General features: G+C 50.6%; 1 protein-coding gene across 4 annotated transcripts in view; it reads left to right on the top strand.

Annotated features, from left to right (window-relative positions):
- Positions 1-12,602: 12,602 nt before the first annotated feature.
- The window catches only part of LOC146394334 (matrix-remodeling-associated protein 5-like), a 33,234-nt gene continuing 19,561 nt past the window's right edge, over positions 12,603-26,275 (top strand). Inside the window, exons 1-5 of one of the 4 annotated variants that reach the window (XM_085009074.1) lie at positions 12,603-12,697; positions 14,178-14,776; positions 18,651-18,866; positions 24,321-24,450; positions 25,055-25,445. In XM_085009074.1, the coding sequence (XP_084865200.1) occupies positions 18,679-18,866; positions 24,321-24,450; positions 25,055-25,445 (709 nt within the window). In that variant the 5' untranslated portion in view covers positions 12,603-12,697; positions 14,178-14,776; positions 18,651-18,678. Of the gene's footprint in view, positions 12,698-14,177; positions 14,777-15,324; positions 15,977-16,545; positions 16,798-18,650; positions 18,867-24,320; positions 24,451-25,054; positions 25,446-26,275 lie in introns of those variants that run through there. The other 3 variants (XM_085009072.1, XM_085009073.1, XM_085009075.1) reach the window with 3 other exon arrangements.

The raw sequence follows: 26,275 nt of genomic DNA, 5'->3' as shown, positions 1-26,275 counted from the left end.
AGGTTGCAGGTTTGATCCCTGGCCTTGTTCCGTGGGTTAAGGATCCAGCGTTGCCATGAGCTGTAGTGTAGGTGACAGACGTGGCTCAGATCCCACGTTGCTGTGGCTCTGGCATAGGCTGGCGGCTACAGCTCCGATTGAACCCCTGGCCTGGGAACCTCCATATGCCACAGGTGCGGCCCTAGAAAAGACAGAAAAAAAAAAAGAAGAAAGATCTTTTGAAAAAAATATATTGATGCAACTAGAGAGTCTCATACTAAGTAAAGTGAGTCAGAAAGAGAAAGACAAACACCATAGGATGTCACTTCAATGTGGAATCTAACATGTGGCAGAGATGAACTTATCTACAGAATAGAAACAGACTCACAGACGTGGAAAACAGACTTGGGGTTGCCGAGGGGGAGGCAGTGGGCTGGACAGGGAGTGTGGGGTCAGTAGATGCAAACTCGGACACTGAGAATGGATCAGCCGTGAGGTCCTGCTGTCCAGCACAGGGAACTCTGTCCGTCTCCTGGGATGGACCAGGATGGAAGAGACGATGAGAAAGGGAATGGATGTATCTGTGTGACTGGGGCACTTTACTGTACAGCAGAAATTGGCACAACTCTGCAGACCAACTGTAATTTTAAAAGAAGAAAGAGAAAAGAAAAAAATATATCGAGCATGAGTGATAGTGTGTTTCCGATGATGTGATCTGTGAGTCCGGGACTGCCAATGGCTGGTTCCAAGAAGGGGCAGAGCTTTGCAGAGATGTCTGCTGTGTAGGTGTGAGCCCCGCGGCCACCCTGCCCAAATTCTCCCAGTGTCATCACTTATACACCTCTCTTTTCTTCTCCCTCACCCACCCCGTTACCACCTGCCTCGCCATCCTCTTGCATCCAGCTCCTTTCATTAAGGATGGACAATGTCCCCATCCCAACTGGCGAGGGACAGAACCGCCAAAGAAGGAATTGAATGTATCCCCTGGTCATTGACTCTTTTTCCCCTCTTGTGTCTGTAGCGCTTGAGGCATCTCAGTCCCTGATTAGCGTTTTCATCCATCCACGCTGTTCAGACTGGGGATGCTTTGAGGGGTACGGATCAGGTGCCAACACCTGGGAATCAGGGAAGCGGGTCATGGTGGCCAGGAAGTCACCCCGTTGCCATGGGAACATGCCCACGGCCAGGTCCAAGAGGTCCTAAGAGCCCTAGCTCTTCGCTCCCTCTTCTGGAAAAACCCAGCTGGTGTGGAGCCAGTCTGAGTGTTGCAACCCTGACTGCCTAGGAACCTGACCTGGGGCCTTGGAGAACAAATCCAGGCCTGGGTTCTGGTCTGGGAGCTTATGTCTGAATGAATCTGCTATTCAAAGGGTGGACCACTGACCGACTCACAGCAGCATCCACTGGGGGGGGGTTGGATATGCCAAATCTGAGCCCCACTCCAGACTGGATGAACAAGAGTCTGCATCGTATCGAGATCTGCAGGTGATTCATAAGCGCACTCAAGCGCTCAACGCTCTGGTTTAGAAAGAGGTCTCAGATCCTTCGCTTATGGGGGTTTCTTCTTGCAAAGCATTTCACATGACACGGTACCTACTGAATCAGAAACCATTGTCAAGGTTTTGGCCAAGGTCATGAAAGGAGGTGCTTCTCTTTAGTATCTTAAGAAGCTCTTCCCGGAGTTCCCATCGTGGCGGAGCAGAAACGAATCTGACTGGGAACCAAACCATGAGGTTGCGGGTTTGATCCCTGGCCCAGCTCAGTGGGTTAAGAATCTGGCGTTGCCATGAGCTGTGGTGTAGGTCGCAGACACGGCTCGGATCCTGCGTTGCTGTGGCTGTGGTGTAGACCAGCAGCTGCATCTCCCATTCGACCCCTAGCCTGGGGATCTCCATATGCTGCAGGTGTGGCCCTAAAAAGCAAAACACAACAAAACAAAAAAGAAGCTCCTGCCAGGGCACTCCCTCCAAGAGACACATTCACGCCAGCCCCCTCTCTCTTCACATGCCTTATAGATATTACATCAGCATTTTTCCCTTTTTTTTGCTTTTGAAAATCTCTTTAATAGATGCTTGCTGGGTTGTGAGCCACCCTTTAATTTAACGCAGGGTAAATTATGAGCCAGAAAGGAACCTTCAATCTCTTTCAAAGTAAACAATATTGAGAAAGCGTCTTTCAACAGCTCAACATTTTTTTTCCCCTCTAAACCAAAGTTAAACCCCCCGAAAGCATCTCTTCCCATTCCAGAGCACCCCATGGACTCTTAGAAACAAATTATACGTTTAACAATTTACGACCACAAATTCCCGGATGATCAGTAGCCAGGAGACGAGGCACAGCTCACAAAGAAGAAAGAACGAGAAAACAGGAGCCATGCTGCATCGGCCATGGCTTTTAATTTTGAATTCGGAAATTGGCTTCCTTTTGGAATTTCTGTTCCAAGATACGGAGCCACTTAACCGCTGGCTAGTTGCCACCTCTGTCATTCAATTTATGTCTCCTCTGATCATATTCCTTTTTTTTTTTTTTTTTGACCGCCACTTTTGGCTTCTTTCATCAACCTGCATAGTGACAATGAAAATGTGCCTTTGCTCTAAACGGCTGCCATTGTCAAGGTCTTGGCCAAGGTCATGAAAGGAGGTGCTTCTCTTTAGTAAATTGTTTTTCTGTAGGCATCGACGTGCCACAGGTCACGGTTTATTCTTCTTTCCATTAATCTGTTTGCTGGTAATGAATATTCAGCTTTTGCATTATTCGGTGAAGATGTTTTGCACTTACGGTATATTTTCTTTTTTTTTTTTTTTGGTCTTTTTAGGGGCACACCCACCGCATCTGGAAGTTCCCAGGGTAGGGGTCAAATTGGATCTGTAGCTGCCAGCCTATGCCACAGCCACAGCCACAGCAATGTATATTTTCATATAATAAAATCATGGCAGATTTTTTTTTCCTGTGCTGTGCTCTCTGTAAGAATGGTTCCAATCAAACTTTCTAGAAATCCCCCTTTCTTCCCCCTTTTGAATATAGTTGAATTAAAGATCCAAAGGGCTTATGGGCCATCAAAGTTTACTTCAGACGCCAGCGTCAAGGACATTTGAGTCTTTTGAACCCATGTCACTTTTCTTTTCCAAATGCTGGTCCTCTAATAGTTTGCCAATGCAAAGGACATACTTTTAAAAATACCCAGAAGGCACGAGGCTGAAAATGATCAAAGCAGCATAGAATGGATGCGTTCATATCACATATGGAGATGCCTTTTTAAAATATATGTGGTCTGCACTTCTCCTTTCAAAGAAAAGCCTCTATTTCCTGTGGGTTTAATGAGTTGTCACTGCCTCTTAGTTTTGTGACCCAGAGATGAGAGAAGAGAGCAAACATGCATCAGCTACCAGGGTTGACTTTGGGTGGGTGTTAGGACAGCTCTTAACAGGGAGCTTTGAGGCAAACAGAGAAATTCTTCCACCAAAAGACAACCATGTAATAATTGTTATTATTAATAAATTGTGTTATATAGTATAGTATAAGTCATCAATAGAATAATACTTTGATAGAACAATTACTCTATACATTATCTTATAGTCATTATTCCATGCAGAGAATGATAACTTTGTTTCTTTTTTCACGGCTGCACCTGTGGCATACGGAAGTTTAGGGGTCGAGCCCACAGCCACTGCAACACCAGATCCTTAACCCACTGAGCGGTGCCAGGGATGGAACCTGCATCCTCGCAGACAGTAGGTCAGGCCCTTCACCCATGGAGCCACCTCAGGAACTCCAGATATTTTTCTTGCTTAAAACTCAGATGCTGAAGCAGCAGCCACAGTCTGTTTTCTTTCCATTCCTCTCATCTGGGACGAGTTAAGAACCAGACTGCCAGAAAGATCCGAATCACGATTCATTGAAAACTGGAATGATGTTATTTTCTAGATGTTAGAAAAATACGCTGGGCTCATTTCCAAGAACCCCAGGCATCCATTTGTTCCCGGTCGTTGGAAACGTCCCTCTGTCGGGACCCACGCCTCAGAGACCCACTCCTGGTGGCGACCGAAGCCAAGTCTTCGGCGCGAGCCATTCATTCGGGGAGAAAACACCAGGAGCGAAAGTTCAGGAAGCAGGAAGGCGAAACCGAAGCAGAAATGGGGTCAATTTGAAGACACCTTCGTGAATGCGCCTGCAACGAGTTCTTCCACATCTGCAGCCTGCACAACCCTCTGAGGGAGACCTCACTGCACGGCACCTTACCGCATTCTGCAGAGAGTGCATTTTTTTTTTTTTTTATTTTTTAGGGCTGCACTCGCAGCATTTTGATGTTCTCAGGCTCGGGGTTGAATCGGAGCTGCAGCTGCCAGCCTCTGCCCCAGCCACAGCCATGCCAGATCCAAGCCACGTCTTCAGCCTACATCCCAGCTGTGGCAACACTGGATCCTTAACCCACTGAGCAGGGGCCAGGGATCCAACCTGCATCCTCATGGATACTAGTTGGGGTCATTATCACTGAGCCACAACGGGAACTCCAGGAATAAAGCATTTTTAAATGAAATATGTACGTTGGGCTTTTTCAGACATGATGTAACAGGCTGACGTAACAGACCGCGGGGTGGGGTGAACACAACTTCTACGCACTGGGAAACCAAAAGATTCACTTTGGGGCAGGGGTCTGGAACCGGACCTGCGATCTCTCCAAGGTCAGCCTGTAATCCCGAGGCCCTGCCCCCAGGAGTTGATGGCAGAAGTGCTTTGCCACCTCCTCTTGTCCCAGGTGGCTTCCCTCCCTCTGAAGATGGGTGACAAGAGCTGGAAAGACGCCCAAGACGGCCGAGGGACTCCAGCCAAGCTGGCTTCTTGGGAACCTGGGCAAGCAGCACTGGCTTGAGTTGGAGGAGGATTTAAGAGGGTGTGCCTGTCTACACTGTGGGTGGGACTGTAAATTGGTGCAACCCCTATGTCAAGCGGGATGGAGGTTCCTGAAAGCACTGAACATAGAACCACCATAGGATCCAGCAACCCCCCTCCTGGGCATCCATGTGGAGACAATCGTAATTCAAAAAGATCGTATGCACCCCCAACAGTTCACAGCAGTGCTAGTCACAATTAGCCAAGACATACAAACAACCTCCATGTCCAACAACAGAGGAATGCCTAAAGAAGATGTGGTCCATATGCACAGTGGAATATTACTCAGCCATGAAAAGGAAATGAACTCATGCCATTGGCGGCAACACGGATACAACTAGAGATGATCCTACTGAGTGAAGTCAGTCAGAGAAAGACAAACATCATGGATCCCTTCTATGTGCAAATCTAATGAAAAATGATCCAACAGAACTTACAAAACAGACACCGACTCAAAGATTTTGAAACCAAATGCATGGTTACCAAAGGAGAAATGTGAGGGGAGAGATAAATTAGGGGGTTGGGATTGACACATATGTACACGACTGTCTATAAAATAGATGAGTATCAAGGACCTGCTGTGCAGCACAGGGAACTCTGCCCAGTGTTCTGTGGTCCCCTATATGGGAAAAGAATCTGAAAAATCACGAATAGATGTAAAACTGATTCACTTGGCCGTTCACCGGAAACCAACCCAACATTCTAAGTCAACTCTACTCCAGTAAATTTTATTTTTAAAAACAACGCCCCTTGTATCCCATCAAAGGTCCACCGCCACCTCCTAGATGGACTTGACCTTGGAGCATTCAGAGACAGTCTAGGGAAATTTGTCAGCGTGCTTCCCAAGAAGCAGCAACATTCCTCTTCCACATCTCCTGTCCGTCCCCCCTAATGCGTCTCGGGAGGAGGACTGATGCCGTGGTGACGGCCCTTTGCGAGAGGCTCCGCCAGGACACCCCAACTTTCCCTTCCACGTGGTCTCTCTCATACACTGTTCGGTCTCTACCTTTGAATAGTGCACATCAACACGTTCAGACACTGGCTTCCTGGGCTGAGGGTCCAAAGGCTTGTTGGCTCTTGGGGGTATTCCGTGATTTTCCAGGTGGCTTCTGGTCATTCAAGGAACAACAAGACATTCCATAGGGTGGAACGGCATGGGGAGAATACTGACCCTTCTCTTGGGGAGCTAATAGGTTAAGGCTGTCTACACACACGAACTCTTTCCCTTGTAAGTTTCAACTTACAAGGGCTTCAGCTCCCTCAGACAATTAACACTCTGCCAAAACCCCTTCTGCCTGAAGGCACAGCCGCTAAAAACTAGGTTGGATTCACATACGAGAAAGTGACCTATTCTCTCTCTAGAGTACTGTATGTATTTCTTACTTCAGAAGTATAAATTGAGGTGTTCCCATCATGGCGCAGTGGAAATGAATCCGACTAGGAACCATGAGGTTGCGGGTTCGATCCCTGGCTTTGCTCTGTGGGTTGAGGATCCGGCGTCGCGGTGAGCTGGGGTGTAGGTCGCAGACGCAGCTCAGATCCCGCGTTGCTGTGGCTCTGGTGTAGGCCGGCGGCTACAGGTCTGATTCGACCCGTAGCCTGGGAACCTCCATATGCCACAGCTGTGGCCTGAAAAAGACAAAAACAAAAAAAAAAAAAAAATAGAAATTGATAGTACAGTGAGTCTTAAGTCCTTAAGGGGTAAACACACACACTCTCTCTCTCTCTCTCTCTCTCTCTTTCTCTTCTCTCTCTCAGGTTAAAAATGGAGTTCTTTTTACCCTGTAGAAGGAAAATGTGAGTATTTTGACGTTATTTTTCAGGATGTTTCTTCTTCCCCGACCCCTTGTGGTCCCCCCTATGGCATCCTGAGCCAAGGTGACACCCTCTGTAATTTCATATCTACCTTGAGCCCTGGGTACCCCCATCCGTACACAGGATGCTCTCATCACCTGGGGACCATCTAGCATCCCGCAGCCCAGACCACACCCGGGACCAACGAAGTCAGAATCCCTGAGGAGCACCCCAGCTCTGGGTGTTTTCGGAAGCAGCTGAGGCTGAGAACCACGCCTTCAGGGGGCTTCCGCCCACGACTAAGGTCTCAGAACCAAGGAAACACGTGTGGCTGGTGGGTGTCCTGGTGCTCGGTTATCCAACAGAAATAGATGTGCTGCTGCCTTCTTCCTAAGAAAGCCCCATGGAGCTCTCAGTCCGTGATTAGACATCACTTCTTTTTTTTTTTTTTTTTTCCTTTTCTTTTTAGAGCCACACCTCCCGCGGCATATGGAGGTTTCCAGGCTAGGGGCGGAATCGGAGCTGTAGCTACCTGCCTCCACCACAGCCACAGCCACAGCGGTTCCGAGCTGCCTCTGTGACCTACACCGCAGCTCACGGCAACACCTGATCCTCAACCTACTGAGCAAGACCAGGGAGCAAAACCTAACGGACACTATGTCCAGTCCTTCACCCGCTGAGCCACAGCGGGAACTCCTCGACCTCATTTCTTACAAGACAGTCGGTACCCATTTCTAGGCAAGCCCATTTCTTCACCCAGCAGATAGGGATGGTTCCACTTTCTTGGAAAATGCATTGAGAATGCTGACAATCCCTTGACCTCACATTCCAGAGGGAGCCCAGGGATGCAATGCCATAAAATCCGAATTCAGGTCTTCGCAAGTCTTGCCAAAAGTCAGTCAGGCCAAAGGGAGTGGGGGAAGCTTGTAAAGGAGGGGACCGGGAGAGCCCCTCTGAAGAGCTGGTGTCTGCATATACCATTCGGCATTTGGAAAATGAGGTTTCCAGCAGGTGTAAAGGGCTGGAGGCGGCAGGGGTTGGGTGGGGGGGGGGCTTTACCTTGGACTGGGCATTGATCCGCAGGCTTAATTTACTCTATCAGACTCCTAGGGCGCCTGTAACACATCGCCACCCACTCACTCCGTGGCTTAAAAATCACGCACGTCTCCTCTTGCTGTTCTGGACACCAGAGTTGCAGAGTGTGAGCAGGGCTGATTCCTTCTCCAGGCTCTGGGGTAGAATCTGCTTCTCTCCAGCTTGCAAAGCTGTTCTGAAATCCCTCAGCTCACGGTCCCTCCCTCCCTCCCACCCAGGATCCCCACCTGTTTTCTCTGATCTCAAGTCCTTCTTCCAGCTTTGAGTCTCTGAGTGCCTTTTACAGGGACCCTGATGGAGCAGGACCCTGTGGTGACTTCCCAGGGCAGCCCTTCCCCCACATGCTGGGCTTTCGCTCCTCTCTGAAGTGTAGCATGTATCTTGTTGGAGATTGATGGGGAGACATGCGACCTGTCCTCTGTGGGCAGCTGCACCAACACAGGATTTTTTCTGGGAGAAGTTTGCAACGACCAACCACGCCCCTCCCTCTCTTCTGTTCAAAAACACTTTGCAATTGTGGTTTGAGGAGTTGGGGATCGTTTGGGGGCTTAGTGTGGGGGTATGAGCCACCTGTCTCCTTGCCTGGCCCTGCAAGACGTCTTTGTCTGTTCCAGACTCGACCTTGCAGTGCTTTGGCCTCACGGTTACTGAGCGGTAACACTGTGATGGTGTTGGTTCCAGCTGAATAGGCCAGGTGTCCTGACTCCATCCTCTGCAGGGTTTCCCATCTCTACACGGGGTGGGCAGCGATTACTACGTGCCTCTAAAGCCTTCTGCAAATACCTACAACTGATTTAGTGTGAATCCGTCTTAAGAACCGCCTGCCCAACTAGGACATTGAGAATGGATAGGCAATGAGGTCCTGTGGTCCAGCACAGGGAACTCGAGCCAGGCTCCTGGAATAGACGGTGATGGACGAGACTATGAGAAAGGGAATGGATATCTATGTGTGCCTGGGTCGCTATCCTGTGCAGCAGACATGGACAAAACATCATACCTCAACTATACGCTGATAAAAAATAAAAATAAGAAACACCTGCTCGGATCCCAGGACATCCTATGATCCTCAGCTCCATCAGCTGACGTGTAGATTCAATCCTCTTCCTTACCCGAGCCCGCCTGGGTGCCCGTGAGGGAACCATGCTCTTCTTTGAAAGGATATAGAAAAGCAAAGACGGGGAGCAGGCTTTTAAGCAGGACAGGCAGGGTCATGTCTTTATGCTAAAGGAAATCAAACACACAGAGCACAGGGAGGTTTTTTTTGGTTTGGTTTGGTTTTTTATATTTAAAGGGCTGCCATGGAGATAAAATGCCACAGGTATCTTTCATGTGCCCTCGAGGCATACCTGTGACCAGGATAATTACAAAGAGATGGATGTGGGGCTGCCTGCGATGGATTTGGGTTTGTCTCCAAAAGCATCGTCACCCATTCACGGGAGGGGGGTGGCAGGGCTCCATTTATTCCGTCCGGCCAGGCCCTTGACAAGGATGATATGGAATGAGTTTAGCCATTGAGGAGGTGGTAAAATGAGATCGGGGCTCTGCAAACGAATCAGAAACTGTACCCCCCCCGCCAAACCAATAGATTTTATTTCCTTTCAAAGCACAGTAAACCATTTTCCCTGTCATTCCTGAAAACAGCCATTGTGAGTTAAGCCCTTTTTGTGTGTTTTTATTTTGTTGGCCTTTTTTGGCCACAGCAACGCAGGATCCAAGCTTCGGCGTATGGCAGTGCCAGATCCTTAACCCACTGAGTGAGGCCAGGGATGGAACCCGCATCCTCACGGACACTAAGTCGGGTTCTTAACCTGCCACGCCACAATGGGAACTCCTCTTTTCCTCTTGTTATATAAGTCTTCCAGCCACTTCCAGATCATCTGACTTTCTCTGGATTCCATTTTTTCCTCCATCAAGATTATCTTTTTTTTCTTTTTCCCCACTTTTTATGTCCACACCTGCAGCATATGGAGGTTCCCAAGGCTAGGGGTCGAATTGGAGCTGCAGCTGCCGGGCTACACCACAGCCACGGCGACGCAGGATCTGAGCCGTATCTGTGACCTACACCACAGCTCATGGCAACCCCAGATCCTTAACCCACTGAGCGAGGCCAGGGATGGAACCTGCATCCTCATGGATGCTGGTTGAGTTTGTTTCCACTGAGCCATGACGGGGAACTCCTCCAAGGTTAGTCTCGTTATTGCAACAGCATTTTCCTTTGCAATGAACTTGGCCCCTAGATTCTATACCCAGACTCTTGTTTTCATCCTTGGAAAGTATGTACATTGTTCTCTGCATTCCTTCAAAAATACACAGTATCTCTATGTAATTTTCCAGGTGTTTAATAGGTGTGTGGGCCCCAGGGTGGAAGTTTCTGTATAAACATGTTACTGGCTTTTGACTCACTTCACAGGCATGAGAAGTTTAGTCTCTCCTGGAAGACTGTTATATAATATCACTGCCGGAGGCGTGTCACTTAAGGATACAGGGTATCCAGCTAAGGAAACAAAGTCAGCTCCTCTGAGATAACTTGCAGGGCAGGTGGCAGAAGATGGGTGGTTTGTTGAGACCACGGACCTCCCGTCCCGTCCGCAGATCCCAGGTCACGTGCCCTTAGTGCCGTCTGTAGGACTGGCAGCAGGAAGAACTCGCTTTCCGTTGTTAAATGCACGCCCTATCTCCCACATCAGTGACGTCACCTAATTTGCAGCGAGAGACCCAGTGAAGCACTTTGAAGGAAAGGACGTTTGAAGGTAAAGTCAGGCTCTGGCGTAGGCCGGTGGCTATAGCTCTGATTAGACCCCTAGCCTGGGAACCTCCATGTGCCGCGGGAGTGGCCCTAGAAAAGGCAAAAAGACAAAAAAAAAAAAAAAAAGACAGCATTGCGAGTTCTCTTGTAAAGCATCTGGCATTGTCACTGCAGTGGCTCAGGGTTGTTGCTGTAGCATGGGTTCAGTTCCTGGTCCAGGAACTTCCACATGCCTAGGGTGTAGCAAAAGAAAGAAATGAAGGAAGGAAAGGAGGGAGGGAGAGAGAGAGAAAACAATATCAACAGATAAAAATGCAATCCTCACAATGGGAGAAAATATTTGCCTATCCTCTAGCTTGATAAGGGATTCATAGCCATAGGGCACCTCAAACTTCAACTCAACAATAACAAACACAAAACAATGGTGGAGGCCTCAAAGCTGGTGATTTTGACTTAAAATGCTGGATTCAAAAATGGGCAAAGGACTTGAAAAGACATTTCTGCAAAGAACGAATCCAAACGGCCAGTAGGCACATGACAAGGGCTGGGTGTCCCCAGTCTTCTTAGATCAGAAGTTGCTTTTAATGACCCGTAGAGTCTGTTTCTGTTTTGTAGGGGGGAGGCGGGGGGGGAGGCAGTGGACTGGGCGGGGAGGTTGGGGTTCATAGATGCAAACTATGACATTGAGAATGGAGAAGCCATGAGGTCCTGCTGTCCAGCACAGGGACCTCTGTCCAGTCTCTTGGGACAGAGCAGAAGGAAGGAGAATATGAGAAAAAGAATGTGTATAGATGTGTGTGTCTGGGTCACTGCTGTGCAGCAGAAATGGACACAACCCTGCACATCAGCTACACGCTAATTAATAAAAGTAAAGTTAAAAAATAGTCCTTCAGAAGTTACTAGGTCTCTCCTTCTAGACACCGCGTGCCCGCAGGGCATAAAATCAGCATAAACGTAGGTGAAAAATGCCTCTTCAAAAGAAACCAAAATGTGTCTTGATCCTTTGTAGGATTTGGAATAGTCACTGTCATAGAATATCTCATTTTCTGGATTGAATGTGTTCCTGCTGTGGCGGAAACCGTTGGTTATTTTTATTTTGGAACGGGAGACGGGTCTTGCTTTCTGAGCCGAGGTCTCTGAAGGGAGCTCTGCCTGCAGGCAGTTCACCCCATCTGCTGAACGCCCTGTGGTCCAGAGACGGGGAGCTGAAGTCTCATCATCTTACTCCCTGTCCCCCCACCCCCCACCGCCCCAGGGCGTTGGTTTTCTCCCAAACGGAATTTGAAGACCCAGAGAGAAAGAACTGTGACTTTCTTTGTTCTAGAAGCTTCTGGCTCAGGAAGGGGCAGTGGTGGAGAAACAGCTCCCAACTTGCCAAGAACTCCCTTTCAGCGAGTCCCCCCACAACGGGTCAGCCCGAGTTCACGTCTGTAAGCGCTGCTTTTCCTGTCGGGGGCTACCCTGCCTTCTGCTGAGCAGGATTTGCTCCAGCCTCTTTTGCAGAAATAACTCCAGCATGCTTGGGAGATCTGGGGAGTTCCTCTGAAGTGCACGACTTATTTTTTTGTTCTACTTAAAAATCTGCTGTAAAGAAAATCTGGAAGCGTTTTAGCAAATGCAACAGGAGACTTCCAGTGACTTTGCTGTAAAAGAACAGTGCAAAACCAAACCAATCCAACCCCCACCCCCTCACTTTCAGAGAGCTTTTCAGTAACCTGTCTTCTTCTCGAAGGGTTACCCTAGACAGACACGGGGGTGGGGGCCAATTTAACAGGGAATGGTCCGAAAAGTCTGTTTCTGCGCAAATAAAATCCACCCCCACTAGCAACTATTCCACCCCTGGGATTTCCCAGCTATGCAAGGAGACATTTCCTGTGCAGACTTTTTTTTTCCCCCCTTTGGTTTCTTTTCCTCCTCTCCAGTCATCCTAGAAAATTTAGGGTCAGCACGCCTTCTGATTCTGGAGGCTGGGCAGCCGCCAGGCTTGCAGTCACGTGACTCGGACCTTCCTTTCACGGACCCCGTTAGGCACAGGACCACGTCATTCCGTGGTCAGGCACAGCTGCCCTCAGACCACGAGACCACCCCCTTCTCCCCCATTCAAGAGGCAGAGGCTTTCAGAACTTCAGCTCAAGCAAGAAGCAGCCTCCCTGACCCCAGAGGTCCTGCCTGGGGGTGAAACTGGAGAAGAGGGTGCATGGGGAGGGAATGGAGTGAAAAGAAAGAAGAGTAGGTTAAATAGATCCAGTGCAGCGCCTGCAGGTACAACGCAGGTCCTGCGTCCTGCGCTTTGCAAACGGGATTGCCGTCCTGTGGACCCCATACCTCTGACGGGTGGGCATCAGTGGCCTCCCGTTATTTCTGGAAAAGCCACTTTCAGAAAAGGCTAATGTTCTTCTCTGGTTTAGGCTATGCAGCCAAGAAAGAGTGGGCGGGAGGAACGGGCGGCTAGACTTTTGCTGCCTGGATCCACCACCAATGCCTCTGCTGTCCCGGGGGGGTACCTTCCCCACAAGAAGCGTGGATAGGGGAGGAGTGCTCTTAGCATGATGCAGGCAAAGCATCAAAGGCGGTTCCCTCCCCACCACTGCCAGTCAAGGACTGCAGGCGCTTCGGAGCCGTGAGTGGTCCTTATCACTGGGTTCCTGAAGGGAGGTTGGATCAAGGGCAGAAGTTGGAGGCTGGGGATGTCCCTGACACGCCTGCTAGGATTTCCTTCGGAATGGGTGTACCTGGACAGTGGGAGCCGAGGGCCAGACCCATCTCAGGGAAGTCTTTTCCCCATGTCACCTGTGTGCCGTCGGCTTGCTTGCAGGGCCATCTCTGCCGACAGGTGTTGTTGCACAGGTGACAGTACCACTGGGCCAGTAACAAATGTATTTCTGCCCTAACATGTCCGTGGTAGGTTAAAGATCCCAATAAGCAAAAATGGATGATGCCATCTGTCTGGGAATCTGAGGTTCATAGATGCAAACGATTGCCTTTGGAGTGGATAAGCAATGAGATCCTGCTGCTGAGCACCGCGAACCATGTGTAGTCACTGATGATGGAGCATGATGGAGGCTAATGCGAGAAAGAGAATGCATATATGTCTGTGTGACCGCGTCTCTTTGCTGTACAGTAGAAAATTGACAGAACACTGTAAACCACCCATTATGGATAAAATAAAACTCATAAAAAAATTGAGACTGCAGTCCATTGTCTTAGCTAGATTGTGGTCCAGGAGGTTCTGCCTCAATGGATCTGCTACTCAAGAGAATTGGCATCAGTGGGTAGGGCTGGAAATACATCTCTGCCGACAGGTGTTGTGGCACAAGGAATGGTACCATTAGGTACTATGTAGATTTATTTCTTTAAAAAATTTTTTAAATTATGGTTGGTTCATTTACAATGTTCTGTCCATTTCTGCTGCGCAGCGAAGTGACCGAGTGATACCTACATCCTCTGTTTGTCTCCTATTATCTTCCCTCATGTTCCATCCCAAGGGATTGGCTAGAGTGCCCTGTGCTGGACAGCAGGGCCTCAGGACCTCGCTGCTTATCCCCTCCAAATGCAAGAGTTGCATGTCGATTTATGTATTTCAGAACAGACGTCCTAACATACATATTCCTGCCCTGACAGGCGCCCTAACCGAAGTCTATTTCTGTCCTAACCAGTGTTCTGTCCTTTGTAGATCAAAGACCCCGTGCAGCAGGACGTGAGGATGCAGTCCATTGTCTGAGCTTGGGCTGCGGACGCAGACTCCCCCAGACTTGAGGCTCACCCCGCAGGCGTGTATGTCTCACCCTGCTGCAGACCGGAAGTCTGAGACTGAGATGTAGCTTCTGGTGAGACCTCTCTGCCTGATGTGCAGGCGGCCCCCTTCTTGGGGTGTCCCCGCTTGGTGGAGAGGAGAGGGGGAGCCTGGGTCTCTCCTCCTGGTTTCACAAGGACCTTCAGCCCATCAGGGGGGCCCCACACTCTTGACCTCATCTCAGCCTCATCCCGTCCCCAAGGCATCACTTCCTAATACCATCACCCTGGGGACAACTGCTCTCCCACTTGTGAATAATAGAGGGGTACCCGCCAGTCCCTGGCACACATATTGTCAACACGCTGGCTCTCGAGGAGAGATGCTGGGGGTCCTGTTGTGACACTATAACTTAGGAAGCAGCTTCAATCTGCCATCTGGACACGGAGCCTCCCCCTTGGATGAAAGCCCTGAGGGTTTCCTGGACACTTCTTAGGAGAAACGGAGCCAGTCCATACTCGGGGCATCAGACACGACGTATGGTAAGGTTCATTCCTGGATATCGAGCAGCCCCTGGCCAGGAGCCAGGCTCAGGCAGGGCACCTGGAATGTTCCCCTCCAGGAGGCCCGCTCCCCCGTTTTTCCCTTCACTCTTAGGTTTTACGCAGCCTTTCTCAGCCCTGCCCTTTCCTCCCAGGTGGGCGGCGCTGACAGCCCCCACCTGACTCCTCAAGGACCCTTCTATCCCAGGTCAGATTCCTCCTGGAAGCCGGAATACCTCCTCTGCTTCTGCGCGAGGTCACGCCGTCTTCTCCGGCCTGTTTGTCGCCCTCTCCGTTGGCCGCTTCTCACTTGCCCCAGCCGGGCACCACGGGGCTCCCCAAAGTGCTGGTCCCGGCCCAGCCCCCTCAGGCTCTCCAAATGGGAGGGGAGCCTTCCACCTTTTTTTGGCAGGAGGCTTCTGGCAGGCGGAGGGAGGCTGGCGGCCAGGAGCCGGGGCAGGGGCGGGAGGGCGTGGCCGTGGGCTCACGTGGCAGCAGCGCCTGCAGCTCGGGGGATGCCGGCCCGGCGCAGCGGCTCCTGCCAGCACACGGCTTCCGAGGCGCCGCGGGAGCAAACCCCATCCCGCCCGGGGCCCTGCAAACTCTGGGCTTCCCTCTTCCCCCGAAAGGAAAGAGACCGTTTCCAGCTCTGCTGGGAAGGGCGCTCCGGGTGCGTCCTTTGGGCTGCAGCTCGCGCCGCGCCCCCAGTTTCTCCCCCCTCCCTCGGGTCCCCGAGTTCATCTCGGACCCGGAACTCTCCTTCCCCAAACCGCGCTCCCTAGGGCCCTGCCGGCCTTCCCACCGGAGTGGGCGAGGAGGGCCCACTCGCGACGCGGCGCCATGAAGAGCAGAGAGGAGGGCTGAGCGCCGAGCGCGCGGCCAGGGTCCCTGGGCTGGGGCCCGCGCCCCGCTCCCCGGGGTGGGGCAGAGTGGGGGTGGGCCGAGGCGTGCACGCGGGGAAGTCTCTCGGCGACGGGAATAAAAGGGCTCCGGCTCGCCGTACCGCACTGGGAAGCCGCGCTGCCTCGCCCCCGGCCCCGGGAAGGGCATGGCCCCGGCGGACCCCCGGCGGTGACTCGCGCGCCCCGGCCCCGCAGACGCTCTGGGCGCACCGCTCGCGTGTGTCGCGGCTTCATAAGGACAGGTGAGGACCGAGGGCGGCCTGGACGCTCGCGGGGAGCTGGCTCTGTCTGCACGGGGGTAAGAGAGTGGGCGGCGGCCGAGGGGCAAACTGGGTTGGTTTGGGGAGACTGGGCGGCGAGGGCAAAGAGGCATATGGAACTGTTCCTGGGCGCTGTACTAAGCGGCCCGCCACCCTCCAGGACAGAGGGGACGGGATCTTGCAGGAAGATGCGTTAAGTAGATCCAAGGAACCCGCAACCCTTCTCCTTCCTCCCTCTCCCCTGCTCCCTCTCCCCCATCCACCCCTGGTTTCCAGGGAGCCACCCACGGGACCCCCAAGTGAAACCCAGTGCGCGCTGGCTTGGGGTGTGGGGTGGGGGAAGCACCGTTGCGGGGCTTCCTCTTAAACTCCCCCAACTCCCGGTCCTAAAACTCTCCTTCCCGCCTCCTCCGCTTGCCCTGGCCAGGGGCACAGGGCAAGCCCGCCGGGAGGCCGAGCCGCGCGGAAGCTGGATAAGCGAGCATCTGGTAGAGGCGTCCTCCGGTAGCCGGGTCTCAGGCCTCGGGGAAAACTCGGAATGCAGCGCGCGGCCCCGCCGGGCGCTGGAAGCCGGCCAGGGGCGCAGGGCCGCGCGCCCGGCTGCTCCAGGTTGTCACCGCCGGCGGGAGGAACGCCCAGCTCCCCGGAGCTCGCCAGGCGTGCCCGGCGGTCCTGCGGGCTCAGGGCGGTGTCCCTGGAGGCCTGGGCACTAGGGTTCCCTGGGGCGCGTTCCTGCGGCCTTCTCGGAGGACCTGGGTGGAAAGCGGGACGCAGAGCGTGGCTGGAGAGGAAGCTTCGGGACTCTGGGGCCAGGACGGCCTGCGGGCCCGGGGCGCGGGCCGGGAAGCCCTGGGCGGAGGTCGAGCGGGCAGGCGGGAGCGCGGGGGGCGTGGGCTCAGGCGAGCGCGGAAACGGGCTCTCGGCAAAGCTGCGGGAGCCCGTTCGTTCCAGGGCGCGGAGGAGGAGCCTGAACTTGCTTTTTGCAAAGCTGCCTGCACCGTCAGCTCTTTCCGAGCCGCTCGCTGAAAGGGAAGACGCGTTCAGGCTTAAGAGCCTCTCTGTGTCGAAGTCCTGTGAGGGATGGAAGAGCTGGGGGATGTGGGATGTTCCTGTGGGCATGTGAGCGGATGCAGCGCTTATGATCAGAGGTTAGGACGTGCCCAGCGCAGGGACCAGCTGCAGAGGCGCGGTTCTCCACTGTGCCTGTTACTGTCCTTAGGTGGGACTTATGGGTAAAGAAACTTCATGCAACAGTTGAGAAAAACATGAGCTGCTGAAGGCATGACCCATGCGTGCAAAAATAACCATTGACATTCTAAAGGAGGTCGCTAATACAACCTAATATTTGTCTGAACATTTGCTCCCTTCCTCCCTCTTCCCTTCCTTCCTTCCCTCCCTCTCTCTTTCTCCTTTCTTTCTGTCTGTCTGTCTGTCTGTCTGTCTGTCTCACTGATCTTTCTGGTTTGCCTGAATAGTCTTCATCAGGCGATTCCTTTTCTCTATCTAATGGCAGATTTTTATCTGACGGCAGAGGTACCCCCCCCCCCAGTTTCCTGGCTGATAAGGGGGGATGCTGCATCTCCTCCACATTTTGGCTCGTCCAAGGGAAAAAAACATGCGGGGTGATAAACACATCCACCCCAAATGGAATACATGTCACTTTAGTGGACGCCTCTGCCAGCGCTTCAGGGAGCTCTCACTAACACTTTAAGAAAGGTCATTCGAAGAAGGAAATACTTCTGATAATTGCAAGCTTCTTGAGAAGCTTTTTATTCAGGTACCTTCAATATTTAATGACTCAGAATGAACATTTGGAGGGGGATACAGAACATGTATTTTTGTTATTTATTTTATGATAGAAACGTAAATATATCTGTCCTCTGTATATACATATAAAGACAAATATATGTATGCATATGTACAAATACATTTGTATATGTATATATATGTGAATACACGTCTATATTTGCATATATATTTGTGTATTTGTGTATGCGCATTTATACGAGTATATTTGCATATATATGTGTATGTTTGTGTGTGTATACATTTATACACACATATCGGCATGTATATTTGTATATTTATATGTGCACATATACATGAATGCAAGTCTATATTTCCACGTATATATTTGAATATCTGTGTGCATAGACATTTATACAACTATATGTATTTGCATATCTATTTGTATATTTGTGTGTGTACATATGCATTTATACAAGTCTATATTTGAACAAACTGTATTTGTATATTTGTGTGTATATACATTTATGCATATATATAGTTAAATATCTTCATATTTTGTATTTTTGTAGGTGTGTCTGTGAGCCTGCGTATGTCATACCTTCCCTCACAACAGGGAATTCCAAATCACAGTTTCCAAGTCCAGAGCGATGTTTATTTTCCATTTACTTTATCTTTTTTTTTTAAGTTAAACTTTAGTTGATTTATGATGTTCCTGCAATCTCTGTTGGACAGCAGAGTGACCCAATCCCATACAGTGATGTTTGTTTTGTATCGTAATGGTTAAAGTTAATGGCGAAAGATCTTTTAAACTACGTTTTGTGTTTCTCCACGCACATGGTTTGGGTCCCTCAAATAGACCTGGTGATGTTTTGGGAAGCTTGACACTGAGAAGCACCGTTCGTGTGACAGCTGCTGGAAATAAGGAAGGGTTACCTGACATCTCCTTTTGTGGTTCCGCAACAGGTGTCCTGGGCGCACGCACCCTGACAAGATGCCAGCGCGGGCGCCGTGGCGAGCCCTCTCCGTGGTGCTGATCCTGGTCTGGGGACACCCGCGCGCCGGGCTGGCCTGTCCACACCCCTGTGCCTGCTACGTGCCCAGCGAGGTGCACTGCACGTTCCGTTCGTTGGCCTCCGTGCCCGCTGGGATTTCTAAACATGTGGAAAGAATCAATTTGGGGTTCGTACCGAATTCTTTCTGAGCCATTTCAGCCTCCTTGCATGCAGGCGCGTCTATTTGGTTGTTTGGCTGTGTCTGTGCACTGACAGCTGCGACTGTGTATTCCTGTGTGTGCCATGGGCTGGCGGCTCGAGGCGACGTTTGGAACATACTAAACGGGGGGTCCTCCGGGGCTGTGGTCTGCACGGATCCATCACAAGGCTTAATAACAAGCCATCGAGGACTGCGTTAGTTCCTCGATAAATCTTTGACAGCAATGCTTGAATATATCATAGACACAGCTACATAAGACAGACACACAAATATACTAATAGTATTTAGACTTGAGAAACTTACAGAATAATAGAAAGACTACATGAGACATCTCTGACCCTCTCAGGTGCCTGAATGAGATGCGAGTTCTTTCAGATTTTGCCTGTTTAAAATATCAATCTCTTTTCGTTTGTTTTTGGGGGAGGAGATTTTGGCCTCATTTCCGGCATGAGGAAGTTCCCCCAGCCAGAGACGGAACCTGAGCCACAGCAGTGGTGATGCCAGATCCTTAACCTGCCGAGCCACCAGGGAACTCCACCATCTTTTCTAAGAGTCTTTTGAATGCCGCAGGTCAGGTAGAATTTTTATATCTTAATTTCATTTTATACACATCTCTGCTTTCTATACCTCAGGGTTAGTTGTGTTGCATCACAGGTACCCATGGGCAATGTTCGTTGTAAACTCTTCCTTCATTTAGTTTGAATAGGACATCACTGGTGCTGCTCTGGCAGGATATCTTAGCTGCTTTCTCCCATCTACAAGATGCTAAAATTCCTCAGGTCTGGATGAGGAGCCCCTGGGGGGTCATGTTCATAAGACGAAATGGCCAACCTTGAGTCAGTGCACAAAGAATTGTAAATAGGCTTTGACATCTTTGAGTCCAGAGCTCCAAAAATTGTTACATTTATTTTAACTTTTATTGATGGAGAGTTGATTTACAATGTTGAGTTAATGTCCGCTGCACGGCCAAGTGACTCCGTTAAACACACACACACACACACACACACATAGAAACACACACACACACACACACATACACACTGTGTCAGATTCTTTTCCATGATGGTTTATCACAGGATATTGACTATAGTTCCCTGTTTGGTACAGGAGGGTCTTGTTGTTTATGGATTCTGTGTATAACAGCTTGCCCCTGCTAATCCCAATTGCACTTACTGATGAGAAAGTCCATTAGTCGAATAAAAGAAAAGATAAGACACTAAGATAAAAACTTCACTAATCTGTTGTAACAGACCATGAACGAGCTTTCTCCAAAAAAAAACCTTGGCAAACGTTACGATATGACTCTCTGAAAATCTAACCCCAATGATGATCGCTCCACAGGGAAAAGAATTTGGCTTTGCCAGGACAGGGAAGAGGCGCAGTTTCCTTCTTAAAATAAATTTGTATCTTTGTACAGCTTTTGAACCCGTTTCCTTTTTACAGGCTTCCAGTTTTCATAGAAAGGGGGGAGCTGGAGCGGATTTGAATCAGAATCAGATGGCTTTGGAGAAAGGAGAATGGAATTCATCTGTGGTTTCTCTCTGTTCTCACACGTCCTGGGGTGCAGAATGGGTCTGTCTAAGCACGATGGCTTTCGTGAGCTCTTTGCAGCAGGCTGTCCCCCCGCTTGGCTGGGTACAGAATGAGGGGTGCAGTGAGACAGCCCTTAGGGGAGCCCCCTGGAAAGTATGGGAAAGAGGATGCTGCAGAAGAACTGCTTTTGCCAGTGTGTCCTGCCTCCGAAGCCACCTGTTGCGTGTTGGGGTCTGGGCGGTCCGGCTTTAGGAAGAAGCCGCATGCATTTTCCCTACACAGTAAACTGTGTGATGGCTCTAGACTTGCAAGAGCTATAAACTAGGTTTTGTTTGCAGAGCTGTTTGCATCTCATTAGCAGTTGCTGGGCTGATTTTCTTCCACCCAACTTTTTTTTTGGGGGGGGGGTCTTTTTAGGGCTGCACCTGCAGCATATGGAAGTTCCCAGGCTAGAGGTCGAACTGGAGCTGCAGCTGCCAGTCTATACCACAGCTGCAACAACACAGGATCTGAGCCACGTCTGTGACCTACACCACAGCTTGTGGCAACACCAGATCCTTAACCCACTGAGCAAGGCCAGAGATTAAACCCGCGTCCTCATAGATATTAGTTGGGATCTTAAGCCACTGGGCCACAGTGGGAACTCCTTTTCCACACGTCTTTAAATTGGTGTAACTGTGGAAATTAAGTAACTTGTCCCTGAGAACATCGTTTTTTGGTGTCTTCACTTTAAACGATGAATGGCAAAGACAATGAAAAGCTTTGCTCCTAGAATGAAAACCATATCAAAATGTTTCTTTGTCCTCCTGCTGCCAATCATATCTTGAGGTGGTTTTGTGTATATATATATTTTTTGTCTTTCTAGGGCCACACCTGCAGCATATGGAGGTTCCCAGGCTCAGGGTCCAATCGGAGCTGCAGCTGCCAGCCTGCACCACAGCCACAGCCATGCAGGATCCAAGCCATGTCTGCAACCTACACCACAGCTCACAGGAATGCTGATCCTTAACCCACAGAGCGGGGCCAGGGATTGAACCCAAGGGCTCGTGGATGCTAGTTGCGTTCGTTAACGGCTGAGCCACCACGGGAACTCCGGTTTGTGCCATTTAAAGATAAAGAAAAAACAAATCGGGAATAACTTCACTGCACCAACATGTATGAGTACCGTCTGGCTCAATCGGTCACATGATTCAATGTGCCATGTTTAACAGCCTTCTCAGCATTTCGCAGGAAGTTTCTGGAACCCACCCTTGAAGTGGATCACGAGGCTGATATTGTGCATTTTGTGAGGGGGGAAGAAAAGAAAATATAAAAACAGGAGCAATGTCTCAGAGAGGTTTAAAAAAAAAAAAAATCGGGGTCTGAGTTGTCTTTTCAGTCTCGAAAGAGCTGGAAATCCTCGAGGAATGAGGGAGTCTTGGCAGAGCGCTAATGAAACGTTTCAGTCCCAGGCAGATGGTTTTAGGGTTGTCACTCAGGATTGACAGAAAGATCCGTTCTTTCCTGCTTGGACAGCCTCAAAGCTTTTTGTTGTTGTTGTTGTTATTTTTATTTTTTCTTTCTTTCTTTTTAGCTTTTTAGGGACGCACCCTCGGCATATGGACGTTCCCAGGCTAGGGGTGGCATTGGAACAGCCTCTGCTGTCCGATGCCACAGCCACAGCAACGCAGGATCGGAGCCGTGACTGCCACCTGCACCCTAGCTCTCAGCAACACCGGATCCTTAGCCCACTGACCGAGGCCGGGGATCAAACCTGCGACCTCATGGATCCTAGTTGGGCTCGTTATGACTGAGCCACAGTGGGAACTCCTGAGCTTTTTTAAAAAATTACTTTCCATCTCTTTCTGAGTACAATAAGCAATCATCTGCTTCATGTGTGATGTATAAACCTTGAAAGATTTTTTTCTTCCTTTGACTAAAAGACGAGTTTTGGTGACATTTTTTTAGAATTTCCCTAATGTCCATAAGGGTTTTTTTTTTTTTTTTTATATGTTTTGCTTGAGATGCTAACAGACATCCATGAAGCAGTCTTACATACACTGATTTTTTTTTTCCTTCTTTTTTATTGACATAGATCATTATGTGAGTTTCAGGAGCAGAACATAATCACTGGGTATGTGTATATGTGGCAAAATGGTCACATATTTCTGCTATTAAGAAAGCCTCTCATGGCAGTTCCCACAGTGGCTCAGCGGACTACGAACCCGACTGTCCATGAGGACGCGGGTTCGATCCCCGGCCTCGCTCAGTGGGTTCAGGATCCGGCATTGCCTCGAGTTGTGGTGCAGGTCACAGATGCATCTCAGATCTGATGTTGCCGTGATTGTGGTGTAGGCCAGCAGGTGCAGCTCCGATTCCACCCCTAGCCTGGGGATTTGCATATGCCGCAGGTGCAGCCCGAAAAAGCAAAAAAAAAAAAAAAAAAAAAAAAAAAAAAAGAAAGCATTTCCTTTGGATGGTTCTGCACTGTGATTTCGAATCAACAGATGAAGGAAGCTGCTCTGAAATGCAGGCTGGTAACTCATTAAGTACCCAGCGAGGCTCTACACGCTGGGTCATTTCACTCTCCCAGTCAAATCCTTCTCCTCGACTGCCACCTGAATTTCCCCATCTCTCTGCTGCTTCTTAGACGGTTGCGGGGAGCAGTGACCCACCCCCCACGGGTGTAGAGAGGGAGGAGCACCCTGAGTGCACTTGGCATTCAGGCCATTCCCTGGGCTTTTGTCTCTCCCAGAAAAGTCCCCCCATGCCTGGCTCTGACATCACCAACCCGTGCAACTGCCCTCTCTCTCTCTCTGTCTCTGTCTCTCTCTCTCTGATGCGTCTCGCAAGCACCAAGGACATGATGTAGAAAGATGGGTTCCTGAGCTCCTCAGCTCCCCTCTCCCACGTCCAGGACATGGAGGCGATGTCCTCAGGTGTGGAGGGAATCCCAGCAAGGATGCTCCTTGGCCCCAGCCTTCCTCCTTACCTGCCTCTCTCTACCTCAGCATCTGCCAGGATCGTTGGCAGGGAGAACCGGGGGTGACAAAAACATTTCAGGAGAGGAAACTCTGGGGGCACACCTTGACCAAAAAGGGGCTGAGGAACAGGAACCTCTTTCCAAATCCATCTTAGAAACGAAGGCTTTGCCCCCCGCCCTCCGCCTCTTCCATCTCAAGACCTGCCTCCTCCCCCTGGCCTCTCCACTCGTCCTCTCCTAATTGGTTCTTCGGGGGTTAACCTTGGGGAGTCCTTGGTCCCACCAGCCACGGAGCAGTGAGGAGCTGCCACCCCAGTCAGAGAAGCATGTTTACCAACGTCTTTGCACAAAGAAAACCCAAAACACACCAGAACGTTGACCGTAACGTCGGTCACCCATCAGAAATGGGAAGGAAGGTGTTTCTGTGCATTAGGGGCGTCTGCGTTCAGCTGTCCGCCTTGGAATCTGGTCCCTTGGCACAGAGAAGGTCTCTCTTGTCTTACATGCACGGCCACCTCTGATGCCCCTGGTTTTGCCCATTGGCGCTGGCCGTGCAGCTTTGTCAGGCTCTCTAGTTCCAAGCGGAATTTCCAGGGAAGGGCCGGCTTCACCCACCATCCTATTAAGAGTTGAAATCTCCATGTCTCTCCCCAAACAGCCTCTGACCACATGCGTATCCTCGAGAAGTCAGAATTCTCAAGGAACGCACCGCCGTGGAACGATGGCTAAGAAAAACGGGTCCATTCCTGGGCAACCTTCAGAGGAGACAGAGGGGACTACCCTTGGGGTCTGGCGCCAGAACAACCTCAGAAGCAACCTTTGGCTCCGTTGTTTCTCCCCCCCTCCCACCCTGGGGCAGGCTGGGAAATCCTCCCCAGATGGGATGCAGGATTCACAGTTTCTCATCCCTGTTATTTACTGTCTAGGTTTAACAGCATCCAGGCTTTGTCGGAAACCTCGTTGGCAGGGCTGACCAAGTTGGAGCTGCTTATGATTCACGGCAATGAAATTCAAAGCATCCCCGACGGGGCTTTAAGAGACCTCATCTCGCTCCAGGTAAACACGGGCATGTGTGACCCGTGCTCAGGGCACCTGTAGGATGTGTCACGAAGAAGGGAACTGATGTAATGCTCCCCATGAAGAATGCAGTGGCCGGGTGTATTTTGGTTTTTTGTTTTTTTGCTTTTTGCTTATTTTTTTTTTTTTTTGTCTTTTTGCCATTTCTTGGGCCGCTCCCGCGGCATATGGAGGTTCCCAGGCTAGGGGTCCAATCGGAGCTGGAGCCACTGGCCTACACCACAGCCACAGCAACGCAGGATCTGAGCCGTGTCTGCAACCTACACCACAGCTCACGGCCACGCCGGATCCCCAACCCCCTGAGCGAGGCCAGGGATCGAACCCGAAACCTCATGGTTCCTAGTTGGATTTGTTAACCACTGCACCACTACGGGAACTCTGGTGGTGTTTTTTGTTTTTTGTGGTTTTTTGTTGTTGTTTTGGTTTTTTACATGAAAAACAAGCTTACTGTCATGACTTTGCTGCCCTTTGTTGGGCTTTCTGTTCCTGGTCGTGGGTTTTTTGGGTGGTTGTTTTTTTGTAGTTTCCGCTTTCGTTTGTTTTGAATTCTAAATGGCATCTTCCGCCCTCCCTGTCTTGGTAGGTTTTCAAGTTCAGCTACAACAAGCTTCGCGTGATCACCGCACAGACCCTGCAGGGGCTCTGGAGCTTACTGAGGCTACACTTGGACCACAACAAGATCGAGTTTATCCACCCGCAGGCGTTCAGCGGCTTAACCTCCCTAAGGCTCCTCCACTTAGAGGGAAACGTGCTTCACCAGCTGCACCCAGACACGTTCTCCACGTTCTCGTTCCTGGATCACTTCCGGCTCTCCACCATCAGACACCTCTACCTAGCCGAGAACGAGCTGAAGACGCTGCCCCCCAGCCTGCTGCAGAATATGCCTCTGCTGGAGAACCTTTACCTGCAGGGGAATCCCTGGTCCTGTGATTGTGAGATGAAATGGTTTCTGGAATGGGACGCGAAATCCAAAGGTAAGAGGCGCAGAGAGGCAGGGTGCCGTTCCAGAGAAATTGCTTTCTCCAGCCTTGCCGAGCTGGCTTCGTCCTGGGTCGGGGGAAATCACGTCTCCAAAATCCGTGAGACAAACTATGATGCCTGACCTGTCAAGACACCTCCATGGTGTAAATCAAAGGTGTGCATCCTTTATGGAAACACAGTAACGGTCATTGAGTCGGTTGTGGACTGTACGGTGGCGGAAGGGTGGATGTCTGGAGTCTTCTTTTCAATCTGGTGTTACAGCTAAGAGTGGGGGTTTCTGTGCCTCCACATCCTACGGGACCTATTCGAGGATGCTGGGAAAAGCAGGCTGGGGCGGCTATGAGGTATTTTGCTTGCGATGCGGGAGGCAGGTGTTCTGTATGGATCCAGAGAAGCAGCCCACCCACCAAGCAAACAAGCAGACCACGACTGAGATGTAGAGGTTGCAAGAAAGTAGCGTTTGAATCAACATAAGGGAGGTTTCTTTTTCTTTTTCACCCCCATCCCCAAGCCCCACTCGGACCCCGTCCTCAGCGCCGTCCTGGGGTCTCTCTGATCGTCTCCATCCTCACAGCCATCAGCCTGGGTCGAATCCCTTTCTTCTGCCTCTAAGGAGAGAAGTGGGGCACTCTGGGCAGGTTGTTCTGCAGCCTTGGGGTCTCCCTTCCCTTCAGTCAGCCCCCCACAGGGCAGGTGTCAGAACCCATGTTGAGGAGAAGCACCTGGTCCTGCCCCCGCCCCCACCATCAAACTGGCTTCCTGCTGCTCTCAGGGTAAAACCCACACTCCTTCCCATAGTTCCCATGCAGTGCTGCTCCCACCC

This window comes from Sus scrofa, chromosome Y (assembly GCF_054392235.1).
Source record: "Sus scrofa isolate SSC_HxYL_T2T_F1_AM1 chromosome Y, Sscrofa_HxYL_maternal_Yorkshire_Landrace_v2.0, whole genome shotgun sequence".
Lineage (NCBI taxonomy): Eukaryota > Metazoa > Chordata > Mammalia > Artiodactyla > Suidae > Sus > Sus scrofa.
The sequence above is the reverse complement of the archived record's forward strand: the minus strand, read 5'-3'. Positions and strand labels throughout refer to the sequence as shown.